Source organism: Bos indicus, chromosome 15 (assembly GCF_029378745.1).
Source record: "Bos indicus isolate NIAB-ARS_2022 breed Sahiwal x Tharparkar chromosome 15, NIAB-ARS_B.indTharparkar_mat_pri_1.0, whole genome shotgun sequence".
NCBI classification, from domain to species: Eukaryota; Metazoa; Chordata; class Mammalia; order Artiodactyla; family Bovidae; genus Bos; species Bos indicus.
Window position 1 is genome coordinate 48,229,086 of NC_091774.1, and position 27,285 is coordinate 48,256,370.

Genomic DNA, 27,285 nt, shown 5'->3' on the forward strand with positions numbered 1-27,285 from the left:
TGCCTTTCTCTGATTTATTTCACTAAGCAAAGTACCCTCCAGGTCCATTGCACTAAAAAATTCAGAAACTTTACACGTTAAGGTGATATTTAAGATAATGAGTATTGTCAGGTCCCTTGCAACAATACAATACTATTTAGAAACAGACATAGAATTAGAGAAATAGAAAACTGAAACAAACACAAACTTTCTACCAATATAGGAAAAGTTTATCTTGGATCATTCACAGAAAAATTTTTTCTGCAGTTAGCAAACATGAACACATATGTGAAAATTATAAAGAGACCCATGTCATAAGAGTGGTGCTGTTAAACAGACATAGAAAGAGCTATCTTGGCTTTCCCCTTTCTAGTTTACAAATCAATGAAAGTGCAATCATATTTGCTCTTCATATAAGCTAACACATGCAACACATACTTCTTCATGGTTTCCACAGATCATCTGGAGATACAACTGGATCTTGGATGGTTGGGCAAAGGTGTATACAATTGTCCTCAGTGTTCACTTACTCACAGGTACGTGATCAGGACTTGTAACCTATGAATGTCTTCTGCACAGGCATTTGGCAACTTTGACCTGTATATCCTTTGTCTTCATGCCATAAATGATGGGATTGAACATTGAGGGTATGAGAAGGTAGAGATTGGCAAGAAGAATGTGGGCATGAGGTGGGATATTGTGACCAAGGCGGTGGGTGAGAGAAGAGAAAAGTGCAGGCACATAAGTGATAAGGATGACAAAGAGGTGGGCTGAGCAGGTGTTAAGGGCTTTGTAGATGGCATCTCGAGAATTGAGACGTATCACGGCCTGCAAGATGAGACCATAAGAGAAGCCAATGAGCACTAAATCAAGCCCCACCACAAGAAGAATCACAAAGAGCCCATAGATCCGGTTAGGCCTGGTGTCATCACAGGCCAGTTTCACCACAGCCATGTGGTCACAGTAGGTATGAGGAATGACCATGTGGCAGAAGGTCAACCTTTGCAGTAGAAGAGGCATGGGCAGGATAAGAATCACCCCCTTGGCTAAAGCCATCAGTCCTAGGCGTCCAACTAAGGAATGGCTCAGAACTGTGTTGTAGCGTAGTGGCTCACACACAGCCACAAATCGGTCAAAGGCCATTGCAACAAGTAGGGCTGATCGTACCACAGATGTTCCATGGATGAAAAACATCTGAGTGAAACAGGCATTGACAGCTATGTCCCGATCATTGAACCAGAAGAGGCAGAGGAGCTTAGGCAACAGAGCCAGAGTGGATATAAGGTCAGCCACCATCAGCAGAGCCAGGAGCAGGTACATTGGTGTGTGAAGTGTGGGCTCCCTGGCCAGCATGAAAAGGATGGCACCATTACTGATGAGGATAGCCAAAAACATGAAGAAAGGAAGAGATAACCATAAGTGCTGTGCCTCTAAGCCAGGTATGCCCATCAAAGTGAAGGTCATAAAGTTGGAGCGGTTGAAGATAGCATAGTAGAAACTGGTGGTGGTTGATAAAGGAAGTTTTGACACTTCCCAATGAGACATGGCAGAGTGCCGTTTTTTTTATATCAGTTTGGCTTTCAGTGAGTCACTTGAGTTGGGGTTCAGAGAAAAATGGAAGAATACCCCTTTGGAAACATGGAGTTTTCAACATGGCTTCAGTTCTATCACAACATCATTTTCACACTCACTTCTTTATGAGCCTCAGACTTCTTTTCTGTATAAGGAATGTTGTGATGGACTTTAACTCTCACCTCTTCCAGTTCAGCAATTCTCTACATCAAAAATTTTGTCTGAAATTCTGAGTAAGAATAGGAGAAAAGATTTTCAACCTTGATTAAAAGATGGGAGAACATGATAGAAGAAATGTAATATTCTCATTGGGAAGCGTCCTACGGAGAGGAAATATGCTTACCTTTTATTGCAAGAGTGATGTGCTGTTGGGAGTCTCCGTGTTCCTTATGTGTTATCCTTCTTTCAGAAATCTAGTCTCTGGTTATGATCCTGTTTCTCCCCACTGGATTCCTCTGTTTCTCTTGGACAAAATGTCATAGATTGTCTAAATGAAGACAACATCAGCTTGCTCCTTTTGTAGGATAAACCCTTACAATTGGATTTTCTCTTTTTTTGTAATGCAAGTGCTTGCCTTGAGCTTTGATTGCCTAGGCATACACTTCAGACATGGCTATCTCATAAACACTTTGGCAGCCAGAGGACTAGATGAATGGGGAGGCCAGTTTCCTTTATTTTAGAGTTCTTGGTTATTTTTGATATCTGGCCATTTGGGTCCTTTGTTTTCCCTTTCCCCATACTTTAGATTTTTGCTCTTATGTTTTAAATTCACCAACAAACAGTGAGCCTACAAAATCCTAAGCCCACACGCTTGACTCCAATAAAAGAAGAACCCAAGACCTAGGTGCTCCTCATGACCTCACTGTGTGGTCCCAAGTTTGCTATGTAATTTCTAGCATTTCTTAGTAATGAACATTCTTCTCCTTCCCCACTTGCTGCAAAGTTTCCTGATGGCTATTGCTGAGGGCATCTTCCATTTATGCCAAGAACTACAAGGACAGGTCCAACTACCAGACTGGCTATCCATAGGTATTGTCAAGTACAAAACAATCTCCTACTCTCTCTCGCAAGCTATGTATTTATGCACTTGATAGACAGTCTTCTGTGTTTTTTCTTCTGATTTGTGCATCTTTCTTTCATTACAGTCAGCCCTCCTGTGTAGATTGAATTGCCTTTAATCATGAGTAATTTACTTCAAATTAGTCCACTGGGCTACTAATTATTCTTCAGACATATCATGAAGTACTTGAAGCATGATAAGTTTGTTCCTGCTTCAGGGTATTTGCCCTTACTGTTCAATTTCTCTGTGTACTTTCACATGACCCACTCCCTACCCTTATGTAGGTCTGCAAAAAAAAAAAAAAAATACTGGTTTATTAAACTTCTATTTTTATCACAATAACTGTATATCATCTTCTGAAGCAGCCATTTTTCTCTATTCCCTCTCCTGGCTTATTTTCATACTTCATAGAGTCAAAAGAATGGTTCCCAGTCTTGGTTGCATATTAGAAGAATCTGAAAAGTTTGTAGACTTCTGATTCCTAGGAAACTTAGGTATATTAAGGAATAGTGAGAAAATCAGTGTGACCTTGCTGTCACGTGAGTGGAGTTCTGGAAACAAGGTTAGAAGTGGGATCTATGACTGACAGTTCCTATTACCTAAAATGCTTTCCTAAAATTTACCTAAAATTTCTTTCTTTTTTTCTTGAAAACTCAAGAATTATCCTTGCCTCATTGTTACCTTCCCTTTCCTGCTGTTGCTCACATCATGGGGTGAGTTTAGTCGCTAAGTTGGGTCCTTGCAACCTCATGGATTCTAACCTGCCAGGCTTCTCTGTCCATAATATTTTCCAGGCAAGAATATTGGAGTGGGTTGCCATTTATTTCTTCAGGGGATCTTCCTGACCCAGGGATCAAGCTCTGGTCTCCTGCATTGCAGGCAGATTCTTTACCAACTGAGCTACCAGGGAAACCACATCATGCTTCTGCCTATATCTCTACCCTATTGCATAGTGCTTAAGCTAAGTTTCCTTTCCTTAAACAATTTCTCTACTTAAGTAATATTTATTAAGTACTCACTATGAGCCAAAACTATGGTTTTTCCAGTAGTTGTCTATGGGTGTGAGAGTTGAACAATAAAGAAGGCTGAACACTGAAGAAGTGATGCTTTCAAATTGTGGTACTGGAGAAGACTCTTGAAGGTCCCTTGGTCTTCAAGGAAATAAAAATAGTCAATCTTAAAGGAAATCAGTTCTGATTATTCATTGGTAGCATTGATGCTGAAGCTGAAGCTCCAAAACTTTGGCCACCTGATAAGAACAGCCGACTTATTGGAGAAGACCCTCATGCTGGGAAAGATTAATGGCAAAAGGAGAAGGGGCAACAGAGGATAAGATGGTTGGATGGCATCACCGACTCAATGGACATGACTTTGAGCAAACTCTGAGAGTTAATGAAGGCCAGGGAAGCCTGGTATGCTGCAGTTCATGGGGTCACAAAGAGTCAGACACAACTTACTGATTGTACGATAACAATGAGCTGGGACTTATAAATCAGCCCTACATGCTCATATCTAAATACATTTCTGCATTATTTGAAAACCATCTGATTCTTGAAACTTTTATTCTGTTACCTCCTATATACCCTGTAAACCTGTTTACTTTTCTGAAGTGAGGCACTGCTTTCAGATATCCGGGGTAGAGGTTGCTAAGTGACTAGCAGATGAATGGCCAGTTCAAAGTAGTGGGTGCTACAGATGGAAGGCACTTACAGAAAACAATCTGATTAAAAGAAAGGGATTTAGGAGTAGTTCTAATGATTTACATCAGAACTTACCTAGAAATGTTTTCCCATATTCTTACCAGTCTCTTTTCTTTTGATAACCTGAGCTTGTCATTCCAAAGTCACAACTTGAATCTGCCTATTTCATGTTTCATAGAACACTACTTTTCTTTTCCACTGAGTTGATCTTAGCCCCTGGGAAAGGGATCTCTGCCACCCTGGATCTCCTCCTGTTTCTTTTTCTTGGGGCACAACATATAGCATCCTTTCTACATGGACTAAGGCTCTGACACTATATAAGGGAAATTTTGGACTCTATGATTTCATCATCCAAGAACTTAGGGCACAGCCTGATTCTATAGAGATCAAAGAAAGAGGGAGGGTTAAAAAAAAAAAAAACTATTTCATTAGAGTATCCCATTGGGCTGGATTCATTCAAAGAACAACATAACCTGAAAAGTAACTCTCAGGAGAAAAGGGATAATTTTGACCATTGCCAGTTTTTACGTAATGTTGGTTTTGTATGACTTAACCTCTATTTGGTGGATGCCTACAGATAGAGCTTTAGCTCTTTAATATAGACTTTTTTTGCTATTTCTTAAAAAAATTTTATTTTTAATTGGAAGATAATTGCTTTACAGCGTTGTACTGGGTTCTGCAATACGTCAAAAGAATCAGTTATAGGTATCAACAAGACCAAGCTCACTCTGCTCGCCACATAAGAGGCCAATGAATTGAATCAGAGATGAAATATTGAGGCAAGGAATACTACTTTTTTCTGAGCCAGCTGATTAATGTCTCCAAAAAACCATCTTATTGAGGTCTAGAAGTGCTGTTTCTTTACAATCAGAGACGAGAGGGAGGTGAGGAAACAAAGTAAAAAGGCCATGAATCTTGCAAATATCTCCTAGAATGGCAAGCTTTAGGTAGGAGATGTGTTAATTTCTTCCTTCCTGACATCCACAGGTGGACAAAGTCCTGAACCAAGGCTCTTAAGCTTAACACAAGGCAGAGGGGCAGGATTCTCTGAGGCAAGTCATTATATATGATTACAATAACAAAAGCAAGTCAAAGAAACAGTTCCAACTTGGAGTCCGAATTGACTTTTCCTTGCAACAAGTATGCATACATATGTTCCCTCCCTTTCTACCTTCCCCCCACCTCCCCTTCCAACCCGCCTCTCTGGGTTGTCACTAGGATGAGCTCCCTGCGTCATACAGCAAATCCCCATTGGCTTTCTATTTTACATATGGTAATGTATATGTTTCAGTGCTACTCTCCCAATAGATTTTTGAATAAGGGCATGCTCCAGATGATAATAGTCTAACTCACATGGCCCTCGTACACAATAATGCTGCGGTGGCTCAGCGGTAAAAGAATCCATCTGCAATGTAGGAGATGTGGCAGTGATCTCTGTGAGGCAGCAGTGAGTGGTGGCATGAAGCGAGATCTTAAATCCTTGTCCAGTTATTGAACCTGGGTCCACCTGGATGAGAACCAGGAATCCTGGCCACCAAACCAACAAGGGCTAGAAGCTAGAGGCTAATTTTCCCTGGATCTTTGCCCCGCCCCCCGAGAAAAATGCATTTATCATAAAGACAGAAACTGTAAATGCTGGTACAAAGTTTATTATAAGAGACACAGCACAACCGCAAGTAGGAGAGCACACGGAGAAGCAGTTTGTTTAGGTGAGATAGAAGCAAGGCAGAGATGCATACCTGGAGAGAAAGGGTGTGGGTGTCCCCTCTAGTGAGGAAGAACATAGTAAAGAGGCAGTTAAGTCATTTATATTAAGGGAGGAAACAGACAGAACAGGCTCCATCTTGAAAGCAGGCTTCCATCTTGGGCCAGACTGTGGAATTTGAGCTATATGCCCAGTATCTATGGAAACAACATACCAACTGGAAAACCAGATCCCCCCACACTGCTCCCCTGCCCCGCCAAATGGAAGAGCCCCAGAGCTTGTACCTAGACTCTCTGTAGCCTAAAAAAATACCCTAATTATCTGTGTAACCGAATACAATCATAAATTCTATTACGCTTACTGGGGTATGACCACAGGCCTATTGATAACTCTCCATTGTTAACTACCTAGGCTTAAGGCATATGGATCACGGGTTAACTTTGATCATATCTTTCTTTTCCATGGGGCTTCCCAGGTGGTGCTAGTGGTAAGAGAACCCACCTGCCAATGCAGGAGATGTAAGAGACATGGGTTCAATCCCTGGGTTGGGAAGATCCCCGGAGGTGGGCATGGCAAACCACTCCAGTATTCTTGCCCGGAGATTCCCATGAACAGAGGAGCTTGGCAGACTACAGTCCATGGGATCACAAAAAGTTGGACATGACTTAGCACTGCACCATCCACTGTCATAGGCCTGGGTTGACTCCCACAGCATTCAGTGCTACTCCTATTTGTTTTTCCTTTGTTCAGACTAGTTTCAGGGAATTGGGGGAGGTGGGTTTGGGCACGTACACTTATAGTATATAAGGTTTTCACAAAAACTGGTTGGGGTCCTTGGCTAAGAGGAGACTCTGCCTTGGGCCCACCAGGGAAATAAACTGCACTCCACTATCTGCATTGTCTTTCTGAGTGAGTTTGTTTTCTGGAATGAACGCGGCTACAACAATATAAGGCAATTCTTCTGACTTTGCCTTCCTTTCTAGCCAGTTATCTGGTTTCTTTTTCCGCTCCTGCCCTGCCCTGCCCTGGGACTCTCCCTTGGGGTATACATGCACCCCTCAGCCAAGATGGATCTCAAAGTGAAGGCTTCTGGAAGGAACAAGACTCATTATGGCCTGGCATTATGCCTTGGCTTTTAACTCCAAGGAGCCTTTCTGTGCATGTACAGTGTTCCCTTACCTTTTACTTACAAGAATCTGTGCCTCTCTTTGTCCTTGCCATGATTATTCCCTTGAGGTGTAAACAAGAGACAAAGACTAGCTATTTACCCTGTTTCTGTTGTTACTTTCATTCCCAAATGTGGAGCTGGTTGTAAATTCCTCAGCTGGAGCACACATATCTCTTATCTCAGGAAATGCAAAGAAGAGGCTGGCTGATGGTGAATTTTCAAACTGGAGCTAGTCTATCTCCTACCCAGCAGGAGCTGAAGGTTCCATCCCTGGACTGGGAAGAGCCCCTGGAGAAGGAAATGGCAACCACTTCAGTATTCCTGCCTAAGAAATCCCATGGACAGAGGAGCCTGGCAAGCTACAGTCCATGGGGTCACAAAGAGTCAGACGTGACTGAGCCACCAAACAGCTAATGGCAACAAAATTTGCCACTTTAAAATTCTAAAAACACAATACATAACAAGATCCTGGAAACAAATATATGTCTATCAATAGATGACTGCTGAAATAAATGTTGACAAATATCTACAGGAATGTTATAGAATCATGAAATGGAATAAAATAGGTCTACCTGTGCTAATACGGAATGAATGCTAAGAGATATTATTAAATAAACAAATTTTAAAACATAGTAACATGTTATCATTTATGTTTTTCATCTGTAATGTTGTCAACAAGTTATCTCTTGTCTAATTTTTCCAATGCATATATTTTTTCCATAGAAGACATGTGAAGATACCTGTCTTATCTTTTTTCTTTCTTTTTTATTTTTTAAGTTATGAAAGTATGATAACACAGTTACAGAAGACTTGGAAAATACAGAACAAAGTTACATATAATGACACTTATCTTTTCTTAAAATGCATTTTTCTTTAGTTCATTTAGTAATTAGTTAAAATTAGAATATTCTACCAACAGATTTATAGTGGTTGCTGAGCTATAACATCCATCCAGATTTTCATGCCCTGATCCTAGTTTTCGAGATTCCAATTTATCTAAACAGCACAGTCTGGTTACATTATAGTGGACAAGAGTGTTGTGATGCTTTGTAGTATTAAAAATAAAAATAATATCTTTGGACTATTTAAATACAAAATTAATTGGTTTTATCATTAATATATTTAAGCAAAAGAAGACTCTTCAAATATAATGGGGTAAGGAGACGATTCAATTTGGAATCATTTTTATTTTTCACCTATCAGCCATTACTGAAATTTTTTTCTGATGAAATTCCAGGTACATAGCTCATAAATCCATAGTGAAACTTCCCTGAAATAGGCCACTTCTAAAATGGCTCAGCAACAATTCAACTGATGTTGACAGACCACAAAATCTATCAAACTCTGATGTGGTTTTATTCCATTGTGGTCAGTAGTATTTTGCATGACCTATGTGAATATTCCTCTTATTCTTCTGATATTAACTATTTGAATTAATATTTACTTATTCAGTTATGGTCCTCTGCCCATTCTTGACAAAGAATCAAATTTGTAGCTTCTTCCATAGAGCTATAATATATAAACTCTGAAAACTTGCTAATAATTCCCAGAATTATAATAGGACATCTCTTTGGATAGATCTTTATCAGTTCAGTTCATCTCAGTCACTCAGTTGTGTCTGACTCTTTGCGACCCCATGGACTGCAGCACACCAGGCTTCCCTGTCCATCACCAACTCCAAGAGCTTGCTCAAACTCATGTCCATTGAGTCAGTGATGCCATACAACCATCTTATCCTGTCGTCCCCTTCTCCTCCTGCCTTCAATCTTTCCCAGCATCAAGGTCTTTTCCAATGAGTCAGTTCTTCACATCAGGTGGCCAAAGTATTGGAGTTTCAGTTTCAGCAGCAGTTCCTCCAATGAATATTCTGGACTGATTTCCTTTAGGATGGACTGGTTGGAACTCCTTGCAGTCCAAGGGACTCTCAAGAGTCTTCTCCACCACCACAGTACAAAAGTATCAATTCTTCAGTGCTCAGCTTTCTTTATATAGTCCAGCTCTCACTTTCATACATGGCTACTGGAAAAGCCATAGCTTTGACTAGACTGGCCTTTGTCGGCAAAGTAATGTCTCTGGTTTTCAACATGCTGTCTAGGTAGGTCATAGCTTTTCTACCAAGGAGCAAGCGTCTTTTAATTTCACGGCTGCAGTCACTATCTGCAGTGATTTGGGAGCCTAAAAAACAGTCTATGACTGTTTCCATTGTTTCCCCATCTATTTGCCATGAAGTGATGGGATCAAATGCCACGATCTTCATTTTTTGAATGTTGAATTTTAAGCCAGTTTTTTCACTCTCCTCTTTCACTTTCATCAAGAGGCCCTTTAGTTCCTCTTCAGTTTCTGCCATAAGGGTGGTATCATCTGCATATCTGAGGCTATTGGTATTTCTCCTGGCAATCTTGATCCCAGCTTGTGTTTCATCCAGTCCAGCATTCTGCATGATGTACTCTGCATAGAAATTAAATAAGCAGGGTGACAATATACAGCCTTGATGTACTCCTTTCCCTATTTTGAACCAGTCTTGTTCCATGTCCAGTTCTAACTGTTGCTTCTTGAAATCTGCATACAGGTTTCTCAGGAGGCAGGTAAGGAGGTCTGGTATTCCCATCTGTTGAAGAATTTTCCACAGTTTGTTGTGATCCAAACAGTCAAAGGCTTTAACATAATTAATAAAGCAGAAGCAGAAGTTTTTCTGGAATTCTCTTGCTTTTTAGTTGTCAGTTCACTTACTATTGAAGCCTTGTTTGGAGAATTTTGAGCATTATTTTGCTAGTGTGTGAGATGAGTGCAATTGTGAGGTAGTTTGAACATTCTTTGGCATTGCCTTTTTTTGGGGATTGGAATGAAAACTGACCTTTTCCAGTCTTGTGGCCACTGCTGAATTTTCCAAATTTGCTGTCATATTGAGTGCAGTGCTTTCACAGCACCATCTTTTAGGATTTGAAAGAGCTCAACTGGAATTCCATCACTTTCTCTAGTTTCGTTCGTAGTGATTCTTCCTAAGGCCCACTTGACTTTGCATTCCAGGATGTCTGACTCTAGGTGAGTGATCACACCATCGTGGGTATATGGGTCATGAAGATCTTTTTTGAATAGTTCTTCTGTGTATTCTTGCCACCTGTTCTTAATATCTTCTGCTTCTGTTAGGTACATACCATTTCTATCCTTTATTGTGCCTGTATTTGCAAAAAATCTTCCCTTGATGTCTTTTATTTTCTTGAAGAGATCTCTAGTCTTTCACATTCTATTGTTTTCCTCTATTTCTTTGCATTGATCACTGAAAGCTTTATAAATGTGAACAAATGAAGAAACAAAGAAAAATAAAGCAATGTTCGTCTGAAGCTGAAGTATTTATCACCTGAATAATAGGCCCTCAGTAAGTTGCACATATACAAAGTATCAGACTCCAAAATTTAGATCTAAATATACAGACCTATCTGCAGACATCATTGCCACAGAACTGAATATTGAAATGTTTTGATAGAGTTGTTAACAAAGAATGCGATGAGATACATGGCTAGATAAATACATATTTTTCTCTAAAGTTAAATAAAGTAAAGCTGAGAAGTTATGAATATGCTAGTTTATTCTCAGATGTCTTGGTTTATTAAAACAGCCACAGGGACTAACATTTTAAGAAAAGAACTTCTGAGCAGTATTATTTTAAGTAAAGGCATAGAAAACCTATCTAAAAATCTATGTTAAACTGACGATAGGTTTGTTTGGAAAAAGCACATTCAGTCACATGATATGAAATTTGATACCTCACAAGCAGAAATAAACTATTATTTTAAACTACAGAGTAAAACCAGTAAACTTAAAGCTTCTCTTGACACTATTGGATAGGAAGAAGAGAATGCCACCAAGCCTCCAACAAAGAAATCAGCTCTCTTGCATATACATGGGAGATTCTCAGGAGAGGCATGTGGAGTGGTATTTTTATTTTAACAAAATGGAGCATGAGCTGCAATTGGGAAATATTTCTCAATGGAGGAAAAAATACAAGAAGCACTTCAGGTAAAAGAATCCTGCAGCAGTGGAGGAAACATTGTCCTTCTCAATACAGGAAGTCTATGACTGGCAACCTGATAATACAAAGGGAAGGGGAACTATAGACTTATTTGTCTTTAATTTTTATTTGAAGTAGGTCTGTTTTTGTCTCATGTATGGTAAAGAAGAATGAATTATACACAGGGAATTGTTGCTGACCAAAGAACCAAAGTAGAAAAGTCCAGGACTCGATGAAGCAAATGAAAACAAAGAAAAATGCTCCTTGGTCTTGTCAAGAGGCAGAAAAAGGAAATTCACGATTGGCAACAAAGAGAGAAATTTTAAAAATCCTGCTGCACATAAAAGTTCAAAGTTAAATAAATATGTAAGTCATACTTATGAAAAAAGGAATCATATCTAGACGTTTGTATCTATACTCTTACTTTAAATAGCAAAGTAATTACAGGTAGTAAATTATGCATAAAATCTATTTAAAAGACTTACTTCCAGGGACCAGTTTCATGTAAAAGGAGAAGGAAGACTTTTATACTTCATTGTGTATCTTATCACATTTGTTTGCTTTACAAAGTATATGTATTATTTTAACAACAAAAATAGAAAGAACAACAATAGTAAGTAGCACTATTTATTTCATTCTGTGTAAAAAAGAAGACAGAAAGAAGTAAGAATTGAGAAGAACTATACACATCTATAGAAGCTCTTTTCTTTCTAGAAACACTTTTAAATATTTTAAGAATACTTTTTAGTTAGCTATAGTTATGGATGTTGAACCATGATAATGAGATAACTTTTTATTTGAAGTTGAAAAATTAAAATAATGAATCTATTGGATGAACTCAAGGTGTGAGCCCTTCTTAATCTCAAAGAAAGTTCACAGCTTATGGTGAGGCCACCTGCATGCTCACTTGCTCAGTTGTGTCCAACTCTTTGTGACCCCATAGACTGTAGCCCACCAGGTTGCTCTGTCATGGCGTTTTCCAGGAAAGAATACTGGGGTGGGTTGCCATTTCCTATTCCAGGGGATCTTTCTGACCCAGGAATTGAAACTGCATCTCTGTGTCTCCTGCATTAGCAGGCAGATTCTTTACTGCTTTGCCACCTGGGAAGCCTGTGAGGCCTTGGTCATGTAGATTTTTACGTTAGACAGTTCTTGCACACCATCCACAGTCCTCTTGTATTCATTCAAACAGTGCTGCTGTGACCAGTTCCTAGCAGGTATAATCAGACAGTCAAGCTCAGGTCATGCCTAGTAATGTCTTGCCATGGGGCTTCCCCAAGTCCATGGATACCCCTAGCAAACAGCTCTGCTGTCGTGCATAAGTACCTGGAGTTAACACCTGTTGAGCAGGCCAGGAACCCTGTTTGAGCCATTGGGAGAAGTCCTTTCATCCCCTGGAGATGAAATACTCTGAGAGGTATTTCAGAAGTCTCTTTAGATGGTTCTGGCAGGGCTGGACAACAGTCTCCACTAACAGTGTGCAACTGGACCAAAAATCTTATATTGGCTTTTCCTCTTTCTTGTTTCACTCTGTTTTACGAGGGCCATATTTTGTGACTACATATCTAAATGAGCTGCCAATATGCAAGCTTTTGTCTCAGGCCTGTTTTCTGGGGAATCTAGAGTTATATACCCCAACGCTACAAAATCTTTTGCCCCAATACCTAAAACTCTAGTCAGGTGTTGCCTCCATGAAAATTTATTACAAGATACTTATTTATATATTTACTATTATATAATTATTTTCTAATTGTTTATATTTTGGGAGCCTGAGACTCTTACTAGGCATATTTGCTGTTTAGTTGCTCAACTGTGTCTGACTTTGTGACTCCATGGCCTGTAGCCCACCAGAACCCTCTGTCCATGGGATTCTCCAGGCAAGAATACTGGAGTGGGTTGCCATTTCCTCCTCCAGCGGATCTTCCCATACCAGGGATTGAAGCTGCATCTCTTGCATTGCAGGCAGATTCTTTACCTTAAGTTCTCCATAAAATGGAGATGATAGAAGGGTAGTCAACTCTGTATTAACTCAAATCCGAATACCTAGCAGACAGAAAGTGATTTAAACCTGACCATGATACGAAACATTTGAACATTTTTCTAGCTTTGCATGGCTAGAAACAATTCTATAGACATGAGAAAAATAATAGTTTATATCTATGTCATATACTATCTTGTTAGTAAGTCTATAGGAGATGAATCAAGCTGATCTTACAGTAGAAACAATAAAACACTTTTAAATAAGAAAACAGGCCAAGAGAAAAAACACAGATGGAGTCAGACTTGCTTCTTTTTCTGAGTTTCTCAGCTCTCTCTGTTTTCTCAGAATCATCTGCTGCTGACAGCTTTCCTGCCACAATTTTCCCAATATGCATTTTATTCCCAAGTTAATAAATATTTTGCTCATAATTTCAGTACAAATAGACTTCTTATTTTTATAAAATAACCAGTCATAAAGTAAAAGGAAGAAAATAAATATGAGAGATAGGCAATATTTTATTATGCAGACTCATTAAATTTAACTCATTAAATCAGACAGAGATCTCAGCAAAATTAAGTTTTGTGCTACCACAGCCCCTCCAGCTAATGAGTGCTTCAAGTTCCTTCACAAACTGCTACTTACGTGTCAATTAAATGTTTAATCATAAAATATCATGCTGAGTAATTTGTGCGTGTGTGTGTGTAATCTTCAAGTTTGTGGTGTCAGATAGGCAATACTCTGTACCTCAACCATTTTTTCCCCTGTAAGCTTTCCTTCATCTCTAGTTCTCCATTTGTAGAAGAAATATTTCCTAGTAAGCCTCATTTTTTTTTTCCTCCTGAAGGTTGTGCCCATTATTTCAAGCTTTGAAATATTCCATCTTTCACAGCCCTTGTTAATGAATTGTTCAATATACTGGATTGAACAATATAATGAATTGTTCAAAGAACAATATATATAATTGTTTAATAAATAATTTATTAGTATTTATTATAGCTGGTATCACTCTCGAGGAGTATCATTTATTTCCCTCTAGATTAGTGTTTTAAGAGTCTCGTTTTAGGGAATTCCCTGGTGATCCATTGGTTAGGGCTCTGTGCATCCACTGCAGAGGGCATGGGCTCAATCTTTAGTCAGAAAACTAAGATCCCACATGCTGCGAGGCATGGCCAAAAAAAAAAAAAAAAAAGTCTCCTCTAAATGGCAGCTATGTGGCTTCAAGGGTGTCTTTTCACTGAGCTCTGTCTTTAAATATTACTTCTACAATATAATGACCAACCCTAGAATTTTGGGACTTTACCCTTCATACATCTTGAAAGATTTGCACTATATCCTAAATCATTATCTGAAAGTGATAAATAATATCCTCTGAGCTTTATGAATTCCTAAGTTTGGGCACAAGATCTGAGCTCCACAAACTGTCCAAGAACTTGCCCATGACATTTCTGTGTTCCCAGAGAAACTGCCTTTCAGAGGTCTATAGCCAATGACTTCCAGTGTAAAACTGACTTATAACTACAAGCAATAACAAAACAGTCTCAGAATTTTCTCAGTAAGAGATTCTTAAGAAACACTGGAATTAGTAGAGACAAGCAGGAGAGTTGACAACAAGAATTTTTAAAAATGTGAAATTAGTTTAAAGGCATATCCACCTTTTAAGCTTAGGAGCTTCCCATTTCTCCTTTTCCACTGGAATTTCTCTAGGAATTGGGGATTATGTTTCTTGTCCATATTGCCCCTAGTTCTACAAAGAAGCAAGTCCTGTAAACCAAACATAAGTCTCTTGCAGCAGGTATAATAAATTAGTGTACTTTCCCTGACCTACTCACTCATCCTCAAATAATCTTAACCTTTTCCCCCACAACTTGACCAGCCTTGGCAAAGTGGTTGTTTTTGTTTTAGTCACTAAGTCATGTCTGACTCTTTGTGACCGTATGGACTGCAGCATACCAGGCTCCTCTGTCCATGGGATTTACCAAGCAAGAAAACTGGAGTGGGTTGCCATTTCCTTCTCCTGGAAAAGTGGTAGACAAGTTCTACCACTATTCTCTTCTACCAATATTCTCTTCATTTGGAAACATTCCACCTCATTTTACTTGCATTCAGTGTGTGTTGTTCAAAGTTCTTTTATGTCCATTGTCACATTCAGTTTTCCCAATTACCACGTCAGATGAAGAGAATATATTATTTTTTCATTTAATGTGAGATTGTAGCCTTGCTTTGGAAATAGTGAGAGTAAGTTCTCCTGTGTCTTAGACTCTCAATTTAAGAATTTTGGCAGATAATTTGTAATATGATGTATTTCTACCATGAGCTAATTCCTCAAGGAACTTCATTTATGTTGAAATTTTTTATTTTCTTTCAACCAGCAGTGCCAGATAATCAGACAGGTTTCTGACCATAGGTAATATTTATGGGCTCCTTTCTCCAGCACCCATATTTTGTCAATTTGTCCCGAAACTCTTTGGTTTTCACTGCATAAATAATAGGGTTGAGCATTGGAGGTACAAGGAAGTAGAGGCTGCCAAGAATGGTGTGCACATGAGGTGGAATGCCATGGCCAAAACGGTGAGCAAGAAAAGAGAAAAGTGGAGGGGTGTAATAGAGAAGCATGACACAGATATGTGTGGTGCAGGTATTTACTGCTTTTTGGTGGGCTTCCTTAGAAGAGAGCCGCATTACAGCCCGGATGATCACCACATAAGATGAGGCAATAGCTGAGATGTCTACCCCAGCAACCAACAAGGCCACCACCAGACCATATACCCTGTTGACCGTGGTGTCCACACACACCATCTTCACCACAGCCATGTGCTCACAGTACGTGGTGGGGATGACATGCCTGGCATGAAAGGGCATCTTCTGGAGGAGGATGGGCATGGGGAGAATGAGCAGGACAGCCCGCACTAAACTCACGAGGCCGATGAGCCCAATGCGGCTGTTGGAAAGGATGGTGGCATAGCGCAGGGGTTCACAAATGGCCACATAGCGGTCAAAGGCCATGGACATGAGGATGGCAGACTGCAAGGCAGAGATGGAGTGGAGGAAGAACAGCTGGACCAGGCAGCCCTTGAAGCTGATGTCACTCTGGTCAAACCAGAAGATGCACAACACCTTGGGGATGGTGGTTGTGGACATGCCCAGGTCCGTGAGGGCCAGCATGCCAAGCAGCAGGAACATGGGCTTATGCAGGGAGCGCTCTGTGGAGATGGTGAAGAGGATGGTGCAGTTCCCCAGGATGGTGACAAAGTACATGGACGAGAAAGGAATAGAGATCCACTTGTGTTTGTCCTCCATCCCAGGAATGCCTTGGAGAAGGAAGAAAGAGGGGTGGCCCTGGGAGGCATTGCAGTCAGTCATGCTGGCCCCCTGGTGGAGCACCTGAAAAGAGCAATTCAGAAACAACCTTGCCTGGATTTTAAAAAGAATCAAGATTTGCAAAGTAGAAATAAAAGTTGGAATATTAAGATACACAAAAATAATTGGGGAGGCTGGATGGAGGCAATCAAAAGGTACAAAGTTTCTGTTATAATTAGTACCAGGGATGTAATGTGCAGTATGATAAATATGTATGACAGTTAAGAGTAAATCCTAAGAGTTCTTATCAAAAGGAAAAATATTTTTTCTATGTCTTTATTTTTTTTAATTTAATTTTATTTTTAAACTTCATATAATTGTATTAGTTTTGTCAAATAAATTTTGTTTATACATGAGATGAGAGATGTTCACAAACCTTAGTGTGATAATCATTTCATGAGGTATATAAGTTAAATTATGCTGTATTCTTTAAACTTATACAGGTGCTGTATATCAAATATATCTCAATAAAACTGAAAAAAAGAGAATATCTTCAAAACCACCACAGACTGTTTGACTTCCATTTGATCAGAATTGTAGGTTTCCACAGTGTTTTCCAAAGTTGAACACCGAAGATTCAGCACAGTTTGGATTTTCCTGCAAGCCCGCATGTGTCCATCTGGCAAGAAATTTAGACTGTTATGGTTGAATATATCCTATGAAGCACTGACTCCCCTGTTTTCTAGACTATATTTAGATAAGCTATAATTTGTAATAACACCTTGGTATGTTAATACTGCTATTGACTTCATGCTCCTGATTCCCCTCTATGTTGCAGTCTAAAAGAACAACCTGGGACTCCAATTAAAAAATAATAATAAATGAGAAAAAAGGTGGATTTAAAGTAGCATAAAAAATAATTCTGATATCATGATATATATAATCAATATAATACAGTAGCACATTGTAGTATTAGAGTAGTAATAATGTGGCATAAAATTACTATCTAAGAGAATATGTTTTATCATAGCTATTTTATTAAGGACAGATTGATTCATTGTTTATTACCAGAGGATGCTAAATTTTAAGAATATATTGCATCTATTTTTAATGTATTTTCACTTAAAGACTATAAGTTAAAATATGTGAAACAAAAATAAATTCAATGAGAAATTAATAAAATATTACATAGCCTTCTCAGCAATAAGATCAAATAGGTCAACAAAAGTTTTTTAAAAATAATAAAACTTAGGTTTATAATATAATTTTCTATTCAAGAATGTAAATATATACATTTATGATGTTATATATACAGTGTAATATTATTCAACCATAAAAAACTTGCCATTTGGGACAATGTGGATAGATTTAGAGGGGTTTTTGCTAAGTGAAATAAGTCGGACAGGGAAAGAAAACTACATTTTTTTTTCACTTTTATTTGGAATATATTTGTATATTTTCACTCATATGAGGAATCTAAAAAATAAAAAAAATAGCAAGAAATAGACTCAAAGATACAGAGAACAAACTGTTGCCAGAGGGGAGGGTGGACGAATGGGTGAAAAAGGTGAAGGGAACTAAAAGGTACAAATTACCTGTTATAAATAAATAAGTCACAAGGATGTAATGCCTAGAACAGGGAATATAATCAATAATATTATAATAAACTTTATGTTTGTAATCTACAAAAAATTGGATAACTAAACTATAACCTGAAGCTAATACAATATTGTAAGTCAACTATACTTTAATTAAAAAAAAAAGTATTGTAAAAAAGTAAAAAAGGGATGGAAAAGAAAACTTATGGTGCAGATAAGGAATATATACATTTATCAATGAGGAAAATTTTTTGAGAACATGTATCACTTTCACACAGTAAAGCAATCCACAATTATTTAAAAAATACAGATTTACTGTTCATATGGGACTCAAGGGGACCCTAGTGACTAGAAATGTATAATAATGAATAAGAATGAAACAAGGGATGAGATTTTGATCAACTGAAGCTCAGAGATGAGGCCACCAGAATGTGAATATAAAGCCCTTACTCACCTAGAGCCACTTACCTGAATGTAAGGCAACGAGAGTGGAAAACTAGTCCCACACACTGTCTTCAAATATGGACATGTGAATGTGTACACATGTATGTAGGCATATCAGTAAACATCCATTTGCCTCTTGGAGAGCACATTCATCATCTTACATTTCTCCATTCCTCACCTTCAGGCTTTCTTCATGATGTGGCTCTTTAAGTAACCTAAGTAAAGGCCCCCATAATGCCCAGAATTAGCTCTTTTTTTACTCCCTGATTCCCCAAACGTACTCACTATGCATCACTACTATTATGTGTAACATTGACTCTGGAGGTTGCCCTGTGCTCCCAGTAGATAAAGCTGGTTGACTTTAGGGATTCTGGGAAACTTCCAGGGTTTTGCAGTCCTGGAGGAGCCTGAGAGACAGGATGTGAAGCTAAAACTTAATCTAGAACTAGATTAGGGCTTTGCAGTTTTGGTATCCTAGTGGCCCTCATTCCCATACATGTGTAGGTAGGAGAGCCAGGAAAGCTTTACTCCATGGCTGGAGTAGTCATGCTCATAAATGCAAAAGAGGTAAACCCCTGTTGTTGATATCCTGAATTTCGCTCTAACCTATTTGCAGGTCAAGGGCTTTTCCATGGACACTCCTCAGGTCACTTTCTGCAACTCACATTTCCCGAGCCCTTATAGTCTCTCATGTTATTAGAGTCCCAACTTTCTGCAGTGGAAGCTGTGTGGTTGTGTCTCTAAGCAGATACATCTTTGCTGGCCTGTTTATATGCTCTCAAGCACTGGATCCAGATTTGGCCAATGTTTCTTTTCTCAAGAGACCAGAGGAAGCAAAGTATTAAAGTTCATCAAAAAGTATGCTGCCAAGTCCATCGCAAAATGCACAATGCAGAACAAAACTATCACAAAATTTCGCAAAGACTAAACAGAAATAGGACTCAGAGAGCTGGATTCTAAATCCTGATGTAGTGCAAGTTCTTCCTGCAGACAGGCTCTGTAGGGCAACTTTGTTCAGAGTCAGTGTCAATAAGAGTGAAACAGTGGCAGAGGACTATGAGTGCCAAAATAAAGGTGCTGGGTCAATCAATATATTAACAGAAAGAGTACATCAATATAAACATAGATGCACCTGCTCATAGACACATCCACACAGATTCCCCTGCAGAAGCTGTGGCTCTTCAGTACACTTCAGTTCAGTCACTCAGTCATGTCCAACTCTTTGCAACCCTGTGGACTACAGCATCCCAAGCCTCCCTGTCCATCACCAACTCCTGGAATTTACTCAAACTCATGTCCATTGAGTCGGCAATGCCATCCAACCACCTAATCACCTGTCATCACCTTCTCCTTGCATCTTCAATCTTTCCCAGCATTAGGATCTTTTCCAATGAGTCAGTTCTTTGCACGAGGTGGCCAAAGTATTGGAGTTTCAGCTTTAGCATCAGTCCTTCCAATGAATATTCAGGACTGATTTCCTTTAGGATGGACTGGTTGGATCTCCTTGCAATCCAAGGAACTCTCAAGAGCCTTCTCCAACACCACAGTTCAAAAGCATCAATTCTTCGGCACTCAGCTTTCTTTATAATCAACTCTCATATCCATACGTGACTACTGGAAAAACCATAGCTTTGACTAGAAGGGACATTTGTTGGCAAAGCAATATCTCTGCATTTTAATATGCCGTTTAGGTTGGTCATAATTTTTCTGCTGATGAGCAAGCATCTTATAATACAATGGCTGCAGTCACCACCATCTGCAGTGATTTTGGAGCCCCCCAAAATAAAATCTGTCACTGTTTCCAATCTATTTCCCATGAAGTGATGGGACCAGATGCCATTATCCTTGTTTTCTGAATGTTGGGTTTTAACCCAACTTTTCCACTCTCCTCCTTCACTTTCATCAAAAGGCTTTTTAGTTCTTTGCTTTGTGCCATAAGGGTGGTGTCATCTGCATATCTGAGGTTATTGCTATTTCTCTCAGCAATCTTGACTCCAGCTTGTGCTTCATCCAGTCCAGCATTTCTCATGATGTACTTTGCATCTAAGTTAAATAAGCAGGGTGACAAGATACAGCCTTGATGTACTCCTTTCCCTATTTGGAACCAGTCTGTTGTTCCATGTCCAGTTCTAACTGTTGCTTCCTGATCTGCATACAGATTTCTCAGGAGGCAGGTCAGGTGGTCTGTTATTCCCATCTCTTGAAGAATTTTCCAGTTTGTTGTGATCCACATAGTCAAAAATTTTGGCATAGTCAATAAAGCATCAGTAGATGTTTTTCTGGAACCTTCCTCCTTTTTCGAGAGTTCATTGCCATGATCCAACAGATGTTGGCAATTTAATCTCTGGTTCCTCTGCCTTTTCTAAATCCTGCTTGAACATCTGGAAGTTCATAGTTGACATAATGTTGAAGCATGGATTGGAGAATTTTGAGCACTATTTTACTAGTGTGTGAGATGAGTGTAATTGTGTGGTAGTTTGAGCATTCTTTGACATTGCCGTTCTTTGGAATTGGAATGAAAAACTGACCTTTGCCAGTCCTGTGGCTGCTGCTGAGTTTTCTAAATTTCCTGGCATATTGAGTGCAACATTTTCACAGCATCATTTTTTAGAATTTTAAATAGCTCAACTGAAATTCACAGTATCATCTTTTAGAATTTTAAATAGCTCAACTGGAATTCCATCACCTCCGCTAGCTTTGTTCATAGTGATGCTTTCTAAGGCCCACTTGAATTCACATTCCAGGATGTCTGGCTCTAAGTGAGTGATCACACCATTGTGATTATCTGGGTCATAAAGATTATTTTTGGATAGTTCTTCTGAGTATTTTTGTTACCTCTTCTTAATATCTTCTGCTTCTGTTAGGTCCATACCATTTTTGTCCTTTATTGAGCCCATCTTTGCATGAAATGTTCCCTTGGTATCTCTAATTTTCTTGAAGAGATCTCTAGTCTTTCCCATTCTATTGCTCTCCTCTGTGTCTTTGTACTGATCACTGAGGAAGGGTTTCTTATCTCTCCTTGCTATTCTTTGGAACTCTGCATTCAAATGGATGTAACTTCTTTTTCTTTTTTGCTTTTCCCTTCTCTTCTTTTCACAACTATTTGTAAGGCCTCCTCAGACAGCCATTTTGCTTTTTTGCATTTCTTTTTCTTGGGCATGGTCTTGACCCCGTCTCCTGTACAATGTCACGAACCTCCGTCCATAGTTCATTAGGCACTCTGTCTATCAGATCTAGTCCCTTAAATCTATTTCTCACTTCCACTGTATAATTGTAAGGGATTTTATTTAGGTCATACCTGAATGGTCTAGTGTTTTCCCTACTTTATTCAATTTAGTTCTGAATTTGGTAAGAAGGAGTTCATGATCTGAGCCACAGTCAGCTCCCAGTCTTGTTTTTGCTGACTGTATAGAGCCTCTTCATTTTTGGCTGCAAAGAATATAATCAATCTGATTTCAGTATTAAACACCTGGTGATGTCCATGTATAGAGTCTTCTCTTCTGTTATTGGAAGAGGGTGTTTGCTATGACCAGTGCATTCTCTTGGCAAAACTCTATTAGCCTTTGCCCTGCTTCATTCTGTACTCCATGGCCAAATTTGCCTGTTACTCCAGGTGTTTCTTGACTTCCTACTTTTGCATTCCAGTCCTCTGTAATGAAAAGGACATCTTTTTTGGGTGTTAGTTCTAGAAGGTCTTGTAGGTCTTCATAGAATCATTCAGCTTCTTCAGCTTTACTGGTCGGGGCATAGACTTGGATTACTGTGATATTGAATGGTTTGTCTTGGAAAGGAACAGAGATCACTCTTGTTTCTGAGATTGTGCCCAAGTCCTTCATTTCAGACTCATGTGTTGACTCTGATGGCTACTTTATTTCTTCTAAGGGATTCTTGCCCACAGTAGTAGATATAATGGTCATATGAGATAAATTCACCCATTCCAGTCCATTTTAGTTGGCTGATTCCTAAAATGTTCATGTTCACTCTTGCCATCTCCTGTTTGACCACTTCCAATTTGCTTTGATTCATGGACCTGACATTCCAGGTTCCCATGCAATATTGCTCTTAGAGAATTGGAACTTGCTTCCATCACCTGTCACATCCACAACTGGGTGTTGTTTTTGCTTTGGCTCTGTCTCTTCATTCTTTCTTGGATTAAATCTCCACTGATCTCCAGTAGCATACTGGGTGCCTACTGACCTGGCAAGTTCATCTTTCGGTGTCCTATCCTTTTGCCTTTTCACACTGTTCATGGGGTTCTCAAGGCAAGAATACTGAAGTGGCTTGTCATTCCCTGCTCCAGTGGACCATGTTTTATCAGAACTCTCCACCATGACCCGTGCATCTTAGGTGACCCTACATGGCATGGCTCATAGTTTCATTGAGTTAGACAAGGCTGTGGTCCTTGTGATTAAATTGGTTAGTTTTCTGTGATGGTGGTTTTCATTCTGTCTGCCCCTGATGAAGAAGAATAAGAGGCTTATGTAAGCTTCCTGATGGGAGAGACTGAGGGGGAAACTGGGTCTTGTTCTGATGGTCAGGGCCATGCTCAGTAAACCTTTAAGCCAATTTTTTGTTGAAGGGTGGGGCTGTGTTCCCTCCCTGTTATTTGACCTGAGGGGGGCAAAGAGTGGGGGTAATGAAGACAATGGCAACCTCCTTTAAAATGTCCCATGCAAGCTCCACTACACTCAGTGCCCCCAACCCTGCATCAGGCCACTGCCAACCCAAGCCTCCACCAGAGATTCCTAGACACTCATGGGAAAGTCTGGGTCAGTCTCTTGTGGGGTCATTGATCCTTTCCCCTGGGTCCTGGTGCACATAAGGTTCTGTTTGTACCCTCGAAAAGTCTGTTTCCTCAGTCCTGTGTAAGTTCTAGCAGCTCTATGGTGGAGTTAATGGCAACCTCCTCCAAGAAGGCTTTTGCTATACCCAGGTCTACTGCACCCAGAGCCCCTGCCCTTGCAGCAGTCCACTGCTGACCTATACCTCTTCAAGAGACACTCACATACAGTTCTGTCTCAGTCTCTGTGAGTTCTCTGGGTCCTGACATGTACAAGGTATGTTTGAGCGCTCTGAGCATCTCTGGTGGGTATGGGGTTTGATTCTAACTGTGATTTTGCCCCTCCTACCATTTGCTGGGGCTTCTCCTTTGTCCTTGGATGTGGGGTATCACTTCACAATCACTCCAGTGCTTCACAGCTGCTGCTCAAGCGCCAGGCAGCTGCTGTGGCTCTAATAACAGGCAAAAATTCTGGGCTCAGTCAACTCCAAGTTGGCCCTGAGGGGCTATAATGACAGGTAACAAGGAAAAAAACAATCATTTCTTCCTAGTCCTCCTTCCCATTATTTTATCTTTGGTTCTGTCAAATACATGAAAGCTACTAAAGAAACTTTTCTTGCATAATATGTCCCCAATTCTATCAAGCACCTTCTGTTATTGACCAGAGGATCCTCATTTTAATCAAAACTTTTAACCTTAGCTTTCTGGACAATCATTCCCATCTGATTTCTCTCCAGATCCTGTATGCCTCTCACTAACATCATATACGGCAAATAGTAGGTTGTTTAGTTTTGCTAAGTCATGTCCTACTCTTGCAATCTCAAGGACTGAAGACTGCCAGGCTCCTCTGTCCATGGGATTCCCCAAACAAGAACATTGAAGTGGGTTGCCATTTCCGTCTCCAGGGACCTTCCTGACCCAAGGACTGAACCCAAGTTTCCTGCATTGCAGGCAACTTCTTTACCTACTGAGCCACCAGGTAAGCCTAAATGGTGGGCATATATAAATGTCAAATGAATGAACAAGCAGATGAATCAGCTCATTTTAATATGAACTAAAATGTATCCTATTTCATAAGATTTCACATGTTTTTGTTTGTGTCTGGTGTCTATAAACACCAAAAGCATGCCTATGTTTGAAGACTATAACTTCTCCTTAAATGAATTTGTACATTCAAGGCAAAATTCACATAAGTTTTTATCTACTTTGCTTGAAATTTTGGCAAAATGACTCTGAAATTAAATGGGAAAAACAAATATCTGAAGATAATAATTCAACAGAGGGGAGCTTATTCTACTAGAAATTAAAGTGCATTATAAAACCTCTTTACTTTGAACAATTAGGTTATGGTTTAGAAATAAATAACTGGACAAAAGGCATCAACATAGATGTCCAAGTGTATAATGTATATTATGCAACTATGGTAATATCTCAAAACACTGAAGAAAAGCTAGATTCTAGATAACATAATTAATAATTAAATGTATGTTTTCAGATGACTTATGATGTTATCATGCCTACCAATGTCAAATCTAGGTTTCTTTTATTTTAGTCTACTTTGGACACACAAAGCTTATAAAGAACAATATAGAATACATTCTTATATTCATTATGTAGATTAAGAAACAAAGTGCTACAAAAATATTAAGAGCCTCCAGTGCAGTTTATTCATGTAATATTTGTTTTACTTTTATTCTTCAGAGTTGAATTATATCATACCATTTCCATAACATTTTATATATTTTATTTTCACTACTTAAGTATGAATCCTTAGTTAATTCATAATATTTTAAAGCATATTTTAAACTTTATATAGATAGTGTATGCCATGCCATTTTTCTGAATTTTAATTTTTTATCATTTGTGAGATTTTATTTGTGAGATACACATATGTTTATGCAGGTATAACATTTTATTTGTGGGATACAATTATGTTTCTGCATGTATGTCTAGAGAAATATTTATTATGCAAAAAAGCAAAATGGCTGTCTTGGGAGGCCTTACAAATAGCTATGAAAAAAGAGAAGTGAAAAGCAAAGGAGAAAAGGAAAGATATAAGCATCTGAATGCAGAGTTCCAAAGAATAGCAAGGAGAGATAAGAAAGCCTTCCTCAGTGACCAATGCAAAGAAATAGAGGAAAACAACAGAATGGGAATGACTAAAGATCTCTTAAGAAAATTAGAGATATCAAGGGAACATTTCATGCAAAGATGGGCTCAATAAAGGACAAAAATGGTATGGACCTAAGAGAAGCAGAAGATATTAAGAAGAGGTGGCAAGAATAAGCAGAAGAACTGTACAAAAAAGATCTTCACAACCAAGATAATCATGATTGTGTGATCACTCACCTAGAGCCAGACATCCTAGAATGTGAAGTCAAGTGGGCCTTAGAAAATATCACTATGAACAAGGCTAGTGGAGGTGATGGAATTCCAGTTGAGCTATTCCAAATCCTAAAAGATGATGCTGTGAAAGTGCTGCACTCAATATGCCAGCAAATTTGAAAAACTCAGGAGTGGCCACAGGACTGGAAAAGGTCAGTTTTCATTCCAATCCCAAAGAAAGGCAATGCCAAAGAATGCTCAAACTACCACACAATTGCACTCATCTCACAGGCTAGTAAAGTAATGCTCAAAATTATCCAAGCCACGCTTCAGCAATACATGAACCTTAAACTTCCAGATGTTCAAGCTGGTTTTAGAAAAGACAGAGGAACCAGAGATCAAATTGCCAACATCCACTGGATCATGGAAAAAGCAAGAGAGTTCCAGATAAACATCTATTTCTGCTTTATTAACTATGCCAAAGCCTTTGACTGTGTGGATCACAATAAACTGTGGAAAATTCTGAAAGAGATGGGAATATCAGACCACCTGACCTCCCTCTTGAGAAATCTGTATGCAAGTCAGGAAGCAACAGTTAGAACTGGACATGTGCCGAGGTCCAGCCCTGGCTGATCCAGGGAGTTCGAAGGGGAGACGGCTTTGGCAATCAGGAAATAATAGCTTTAATTAAATATTAATTAGAGATACAAAGAGTAATAGAATGAGGATATTTCAGTAGGAAAATTCAGTGGAGAAAAGAGGCTGAGTAGCTTGGTTTATGCAGGAAACCAATAAAACTTCAAGACAAGAAGCTTGCACCGCTTATATAGGCCACAGGCGTCCTTCCATTCTCCCAAAGCAGAGGAGACACTGAGGCCTCCCCAGTCAGATCTTAGAAGCCCAGGCAAAATTAGTAAGCTTGGCGGTCTCCGTGCTCCAGATGGAAACTCAGCCAGAGTTTGAGAGAGAGAAGGACATGGGGAGACCAGTCTTTTGAGGAACTGATCCCATTTTTTATTTGTCCAGGATCTGTTTTTATACACTGAGATGTTATACAAAAGTCACACGGGGTCAGCAGTCCTGACTTTTATTAAAGTCAGGTGCTTCATACAAATATATACAGAGGTCTTAGGGGTGTTATATCATCTTCTGGCCAGGAGGGCCTGCTGACAATTTATGACTCTTTCCTTGTGACAGCGGTCAGTCAATACTTATTTCTCCAGAGGTGATTATTCTTAAAACAGATGCCACCCAAATAAAGTTACATTCCTATAGGGTTAGGGTGTAGTGGGTTTTAATCAAGGAAAGAATTTACTTAGCCTAAGGTCTAACGTGATTAATATCAAAGGTTAATACTTATTTCTTCTATATATTCTTTAATGTGTATAAGGGCATGGGATGTGGAGACTTAGCAGTGAACATTGGCTCAACAAATGAAAAACCCTTCATCAATACAATTTCTAATCAGCCCACTCTACTATACTAATAGTTTTCTAACTTCTCTAAAGAACCTGTTTTTAGAAGGTTTAAAGCATCTCGTGCCTCTCACGGTTGGGAGGCTGTGAGCAATCACATGTGGCCAGACAAGCCTGTCAGGCAGGCTAGAGAACCTTCAGAGGAGTTTGTAGGTTGAAACACTCCTATCATGCCCAGGAATTATTATTAAC

The 27,285-nt window shown here is 39.2% G+C and overlaps 2 protein-coding genes across 2 annotated transcripts; both read right to left on the reverse strand.

Annotated features, from left to right (window-relative positions):
* Positions 1–537: 537 nt before the first annotated feature.
* LOC109568878 (olfactory receptor 52P1-like) lies at positions 538–1,443 on the reverse strand. The gene has a single exon (XM_019974247.2). The coding sequence runs from the start codon at positions 1,441–1,443 to the stop codon at positions 538–540; it is 906 nt and encodes a 301-aa protein (XP_019829806.2).
* Positions 1,444–15,556: 14,113 nt separating this feature from the next.
* LOC109569551 (olfactory receptor 52E4-like) lies at positions 15,557–16,534 on the reverse strand. The gene has a single exon (XM_019975020.2). The coding sequence runs from the start codon at positions 16,532–16,534 to the stop codon at positions 15,557–15,559; it is 978 nt and encodes a 325-aa protein (XP_019830579.2).
* Between the last annotated feature and the right edge of the window lie 10,751 nt (positions 16,535–27,285).

Coding starts and splice junctions, on each gene's coding strand:
- LOC109569551 (XM_019975020.2), bottom strand. CDS start 16,534: ATGACTGACTGCAATGCCTCCCAGGGCCACCCCTCTTTCTTCCTTCTC.
- LOC109568878 (XM_019974247.2), bottom strand. CDS start 1,443: ATGACCTTCACTTTGATGGGCATACCTGGCTTAGAGGCACAGCACTTA.